General features: G+C 33.7%; 1 protein-coding gene across 1 annotated transcript; it reads right to left on the bottom strand.

The window, feature by feature from the left end:
* Window positions 1-2,823: 2,823 nt before the first annotated feature.
* LOC132617636 (uncharacterized) lies at window positions 2,824-4,770 on the bottom strand. The gene is made up of 2 exons (XM_060332685.1): window positions 4,513-4,770; window positions 2,824-3,530 (listed from the first exon to the last, which is right to left on the bottom strand). The coding sequence occupies exons 1-2, from the start codon at window positions 4,678-4,680 to the stop codon at window positions 3,006-3,008; spliced, it is 693 nt and encodes a 230-aa protein (XP_060188668.1). The 5' UTR covers window positions 4,681-4,770; the 3' UTR covers window positions 2,824-3,005.
* Between the last annotated feature and the right edge of the window lie 1,964 nt (window positions 4,771-6,734).

The following is a 6,734-nucleotide window of genomic DNA, read 5'->3' as shown; positions in this document are numbered from 1 at the left end:
TTGCGAAGTTCAGTGTCACTGCTAATAGCTGATGTCTCCTAGGCATGTTTGTAGTTAATGTTGTTCATTGACACTGCTGTGCAGATGCAGTTTGCCATGACATATTGTGCAGTTTTTCCTGCATTGTTCATTGGTAGTTCTTTTCTGTGCATTAGTATGGGATGCAGCCCATTAGTTTTGTAGAGTACACTGCCATTACTGTGCAAGTTTGCCTATTTTCTAGTGTTTGTGTTGCCTCTTATTTTGTGGTTATCCCATCCTGCAATTTAAGGGATTGGAGAGTCATTTCCCTCTTGGATAGTTTAGACTACAATTTATCCATGCTTAAACATCTTCATGACTAAAACAAGACAAATGTTCATTGCATGTCATTTTTATATTGGTCATGAGTTTCTCACCGTCGATAAATGTTCGTATTATGTCAAAGTGCGCCATTATATATGTGCGTACTGATATTGAACTAATGCGAAACCCTTCTACTCTCCTTCCTCCTCTTTGCTATTATGCTACTGCTATGCGATATACATGGCATATACACCATATACACAAGCTACTGATTTTGTTTTAGTTTACATTTCATATACTCAACCTTATTCATTGATAATATACTAATCATTTTCTTTTGTTCTTATGCATGAACATGACATACGAGCCCGAGGAGACTCGCCTTCTCCCGTATCCGGTGTTGGGCTAAAAGCCCAACGTAATAGCATGACCTCTTTACTGTCCAGCCTCAGTCCGTAGCACAAATAGAAAACAAGAATCTGGGCCGAAGCCAATAAATAGTGACAGCCCACAGCAGCAATACAAAGGAATTTATTGGGCCTAAGCCCAATAAACGTGAACAGTTCAGTAGTTGAGCCCATAATAAATGGGCCAAACCCATTTACTCTTTTACTCTCTTCCTTATTTTTATTGTTGTGTATTTTTTTTATTTGCTTTGTATGACTAACATCTCATCTTATTTTATTAACTTAGATAAATTCTAGTATATTAAGGGTTGTGGTTTAGTAATGGGTAGTTAATTCCACAAATTACATTCACTTCTATTTTCTAAACTATTTATAGTATCTATAATATTTATTTGAGTAATTGATTTTCAAATAGTATGCCTACATATTTTTGGGTTAAAGAAATCATTTTTCATTCTTACTATCTTATGAATTTCAAAACGTCATTAAGTAGGGATCCAATTATATTCTATAAATATTTTCAAGATTTACCCAATTATACATATTTTTAGCTGAAATGGGCTAAATAAAAGGGATAAAAAAAAGATTCGTGTCCTTTTCATATTTAAAATATAAGTCTAGGCTTTTTCTACATTGCAATAGTCAATACAAGATAATCTTTACTTAAAATTCACGATTGTTGAATCTCCTCTACAAGTATTATTTTAAACAACACTATTATATTTTCGTTTAAAGCTTTAATAACATTTATAAATCGTATTTTTAATAGCATCGGAAATACTCTTTTATGTAAATTATTACTTTCTACAAATCCTGTTTTCAAACAATATTCCTATATGTCTATCTGTGACTTTAGTTATATTTATAAAACTATTTTCTTTGTATAATACGATATTTACACTTAGCCTAATTAATTATAAGTCCGGTCGGATTAACCATTATTAATGGAATTTAGAGGATGCCTAATACCTTTCCTCTAGATTAGTTGAACCCTTACCTAAAATCTTAAGTTTCGCAGACCTTAAACAGAGTTAAACTTTAAACAGAACTTTAATATGTCCTAATTCACCATAAATAATTAGGTGGCGACTCCTTAAAACAAATAAACAAAAAACAGGAATTTCCAATATGTTGTACTCTAATTTAACCCGGTTAAAATGGGGTATGACACATTCAACGTAGAAATGGCATGTTAAATTCATAAAAAATTACCTGCCTTGAAATGTACACTTTCCTAGATGAAGAAGACTGTAATCAATGAATATAGATGGAAAAGTTTTTGGCTGAAACTTGTCGATTATATTGGAATTGTGTGACTATATATCTTATCTAATAAGGTTAATTTTTTTTTATCACACAATTCAATATGGTACATATAGAGATTTAGGTTCAAGTCTCATTGTCACTCATTATCAGAAAGCATTTTACTTGTTTTTTTTTTCTCGAGTCTCTCGTATGGCTCATTCTATGGTATGAATAATAAAGATCTTGACAAGCTTCAAGGGCACAACAAAAATTTCACATAACTAAATGCTATTTATCAGCCCTTGTTGTCTCCTCGAGTCTTTCGTATGGTTGCTTCCCTTTTACAGAAGACCGATGTCTATGAAATTGCTTTGTGTTCTTGTCAAGGTAATAGAGGAGGAAAACCATTCCTATCTACGTAGCAAATATAGAAATTGGGCCAAAAAATCAAAACAACAAAGGTGTAGTAAAATAAAGCGCTCTTAGTCCTAACGACCAAAAACCACCTACCCTAATCACTGCCAATTCAACATAACTAATCGATATATCAGTATCAGTCGTGCTAATGACGTAATTCGGGTGAATGAACTGCCTCGAGATTGAACAAAGCACGAAAATGCCATCATGAATATCTGTCTCAGATAAATACTCGCACCATTCTAATTTATGTGACACTCTTTCCTTTTTAGTCAGTACCAAAACGAATGACTCATTTCTATATCTAGTAAGTAGCAATTTGACTTTAACCTTTCCATTTTACGTACCTTTAATGACCTAATTTATAACCACACAAATATCTATAGCTTATTTCAGACCATAAGTTTCAAAAGTCTTCTTTTCATTAATAAACTTCGTGCCCAATCAAATACCTTTACATAAATTGGGATGAAGGGAGTATAATTGCTTGCATTACTTCAGATAACCATAGAATATAATCCATATTTTGTAGAGTCTTATATACGTGGCTCATTCTATGATATGAACATTCAACATCTTGACAAGCTTCACGGGCACATCTCTCACACTACATAGCAATTTCACATAACTAAACGTTCGATATCAGCTTTCCTACTCGAGTCTCTCGTATGGCTGCTTTCCTTTTACAGAAGACCGATGTCTATACAATTGTTTCGTGTTCTTGTCAAGGTAATGGAGTAGGAATACCATTCCAATCGATGTAACAAACATAGGAATCGGGCCAAAAAACCACAACAACAAAGGCGTAGCAAAATAAAGTGCTCTAAGTCCTAGCGACCAAAAATCACCTCCCTTAATAACAGCCAATTCAACATAGCTAATCGGTATGTCAGTATCGGGGGTGCTAATTAGGTAATTCGCGTGAATGAAGCACCTTGACGATTGAACAAAGCACGAAAACGCCAGCATGAAGCAGAGTAGCAGGCTAATGAATTTGATGGACATGGTTTCTAATCTCGTGTCGCCGTATATTATTTCACTGCTAAAAACACTATTGTTGGCCATCCAAGCTCCAATGAGAAAACTCAAACTTAGTGAAACAGATGCCAAGAATGTTGCTCCAGAGAGACTAGATCCTAGAACAGTTAGAGCTGTATCAATATTCTTTTTATCATCCTGCAAAAATTCCACATAAAGTTTAATTCAATGTTAATTCGAAACACGTTCATGTTAAACATTGAACATATTGATAGTTAATGTGGACAGTGGCGGAGCCAGAAATTCTAATGAGGATATTTAGAAAAAATGCAAAAAAATGTTATAGCAAGAAGTTGCCCTTGTGTTGAGGGGATTCAACAATACATATATATGTAATAGAAGTTATTTTTTCCTACTTGCAATATGTGATTTACGAACAAAGGGGATTCGACTCAAATCCCCTCTCTTTCATTTAGCTTCGCCATTTACCGTGGAGGCTAAAACTCAAAAAGTTATGATTAGGAATGAAAGAATTAGCTCAACTCATTTGGACCCCACCCAATTTAGTTCATCTAAAAGTTGGGTTGGTATGTAACTCAAATTGACAAGGAGAAACCTTGTCAAAATATTATAAAAAGGCATTTTTCCTTATTTTGATATGTCATATATAGTCAGAATAAAAGAAAAAATGTTTATTAGGTAGTTAAAGAAATTAGAAGAAACCAAACAAAGAAACTGTAACTTAGTAAATGTTAGGCAAGTTGGACTATGACCAGCTATTTAGCTAGCCTCTTTTTGGCTTGGCCCATTTCAGCCAAGTTACCTTGGGCAGGTTAATAATCCGCCCATTTACTAACTCAGTCTATTTTGATCTGTCCAAATTTAGCCTATACCAACCAATTTAATACCCCTATTTTCCGAAGAACAAGGCACTAGTAGCGTAATCATAATAAGTTTTAACATATGACAACAAATTAAGAAACAAAAGCTAGTATAAAGATCTTATTGATAATCGTCAGTAAGCCTTCAAATTAAACAAGCAGAGCACATCGGTATTAATACAAACATATAGTAGTGAAAAGAGAGAGTCTAAGAGCTAAAATTGAAACACACTATTTCAAGACATTTTTGTGACATAAAATTAATTATAAGAGAATATATTGGTAGTTATGCAACTTACCAACATAATTTTTTCAACCCAAGCTCTTTTGTCATTGTTTTCAAACCCCATGACAGTAGTGTGAGGAACTTTGAGGTATCTATAGAGCAAATAGAGATGATAACCAACCATAATAATTAGACCACTTGGTACCAAGAACAAATCAAGGTACTCTTTTTTGAAAGCCATTATAGTTTTCTTCTCTTCTTTGTGAAAAAGAATTGTGAAGGAAAAAAAAGTTGGATGATGTAGATCATTATATTTGCTGTGCAAAGTTGTTGCTTGAAAGTAATTAATTGGCATCTTTTGTTTGTAAATTTAAGCAATCTCTTGACTTAACTCTGATGTGTTGGAAAAGCAACTCGCAAATGTGAAATCCAAGAATCAACTCATGGATCTTAGCTGGACTTATGATCAATTCATATATGTCATAGTAAATACTCCTTCGACCAGGGGCGAAACCAGAATATTTGATAAGGGGGTTCAAGAACACCATGAAAGAATTTCAAGAAAATTACCTCTGCTAAGTGATGATTTAGATTCATCATGACCCCGAAATGTCAATCCTTAATTCAAAAGAAGCCTTACAACATCAACTGAAGCAGTTAAGCGGAGCCAATACTCATGCTTAAATTAAGAATCTTGCCTCACAAGTGCAGATTGAATAGATTGTTCTTGTCGCATTAGATCTTCACAATTCTTTCTTGCCTGATTATGAATGTTATTTCCGCCACCAACATGTTTTTTAAGACTCTTCTTTTTTTGCCAACTCCTAAACCCTATGGCCGAAAATACATCACCCCCTCCTTGATGAATATTATCGTTTGCAAATAGATAGCAATTCAAACAAAAGACTGCATCTTTACTTTCACTATACTCTAACCAATTAGAATACTTACTAAACCACTGAGGATTAAAAAACTTTTGTTTTAGGATACTCAATCTTGTATATAGCAATACAGCAAAAAACAATTAGTAACCTTAACTCCTTAAGCATATCTCATTTCAAAAACTCTACCAAATGTCTCAATAAGCAAGAAAACAACTTAACCACAATCCAACACACATAAAAGGGAATTGATTACTAAATAAAAATCTACACTTTGATTCTTTTATTAGCTAAAAATAAATATCTAGAAGATCAATTTTGCAAACAAACAACATTTAAAAATTAAAACAATCAAGGCTTGGGGTTCATGGATGGAAAATGGGCCAGCTACCCATTTCACAAAATGGGTTGATTAACAACTAACAAGAAACAATAATGGATTTATTGTGATTTTGTCATTTTGAGTATGGTTAAAAAAAAAAGAGGGAAAAAAAAATACCTTGGAATTGGAAGCCATGGGCCAAGAAGAAATGACAGAGTAGGAGGCGCAGTAGTAAGTAGAACAAATGAACAATGTTAACACTTTTGAAATTAGGGATTCTATCGTTTTTTTTTTAAGGGACTGGATGAAAAAAGTAAAAAAATGTGTCATTGCCGAGAATCGAACCCGCGACCGCGGGCTCAATCACAGGCGCCTTATCCACTGATCCACAATCTCCATTTGTTAAGGGGATGCAAAAATAATATTTGTACATGAATAAAAAAAATCGCAGTATATATATAGTGCAATTTTCCGACGAAGGGGGTTCGGTTGCCACCCCTCGCACCCCTGTAGCTCCGCCCCTGCCTTCGACAATGGTTTTTATTATGACTTACATATACTGATAGTGTATTCAACTTAATTATTTTAGGATTTTAGGATCCTTTGGTTGGTGAACGAATTCTCCTAGGATAAATAATGATCACTACTGGAAAAACTCAAATCACATGATTTTTTTTTTTTATGGGTATTACACAAGAAAATTCATAGGAATTTTTTTTTGATATTACACAAGAAAATTCGTAGGTAATTCAATTTCCTGCCAAAAAAATTCAAGAAGGAAAAGTAATCATAAGAGAATTTTTAATTCTTTGAATTTATATGAAGCATGAAGCATGAAGCATGAAGCTACTTTTATTTTTATTTTTAAATTTATGTGAAGGTGAATTCACTTTATGAATAATTAGTCACGCAACAACTTGGACAGAGAGAGGCAACAAGTGACTGGCACTGCGGCTTTGCACTGCAGCAATATATTGTGCGGACGTTTATAATATTCATCCGATGTGGGAAAAAGTAGTCCTGCTAATTTATTGTCGTTCCTCTGTCACTTTTTTTAATTTGACTAATTTTTTTGTCTTATTCTTCTTCTTC

This window comes from Lycium barbarum, chromosome 11, assembly GCF_019175385.1.
Source record: "Lycium barbarum isolate Lr01 chromosome 11, ASM1917538v2, whole genome shotgun sequence".
Taxonomy (NCBI): Eukaryota; Viridiplantae; Streptophyta; class Magnoliopsida; order Solanales; family Solanaceae; genus Lycium; species Lycium barbarum.
Note: the sequence above shows the minus strand (reverse complement) of the source record. Positions and strands in the feature narration are given on the sequence as shown.

What these genes read in the sequence shown, in the direction of transcription:
- LOC132617636 (XM_060332685.1), bottom strand. Translation starts at nt 4,680, where the DNA reads ATGGCTTTCAAAAAAGAGTACCTTGATTTGTTCTTGGTACCAAGTGGT. An exon ending in GGGTTGAAAAAATTATGTTG is followed by an intron (nt 3,531 to 4,512) that starts GTAAGTTGCATA and finishes GAATTTTTGCAG; the next exon opens with GATGATAAAAAGAATATTGA.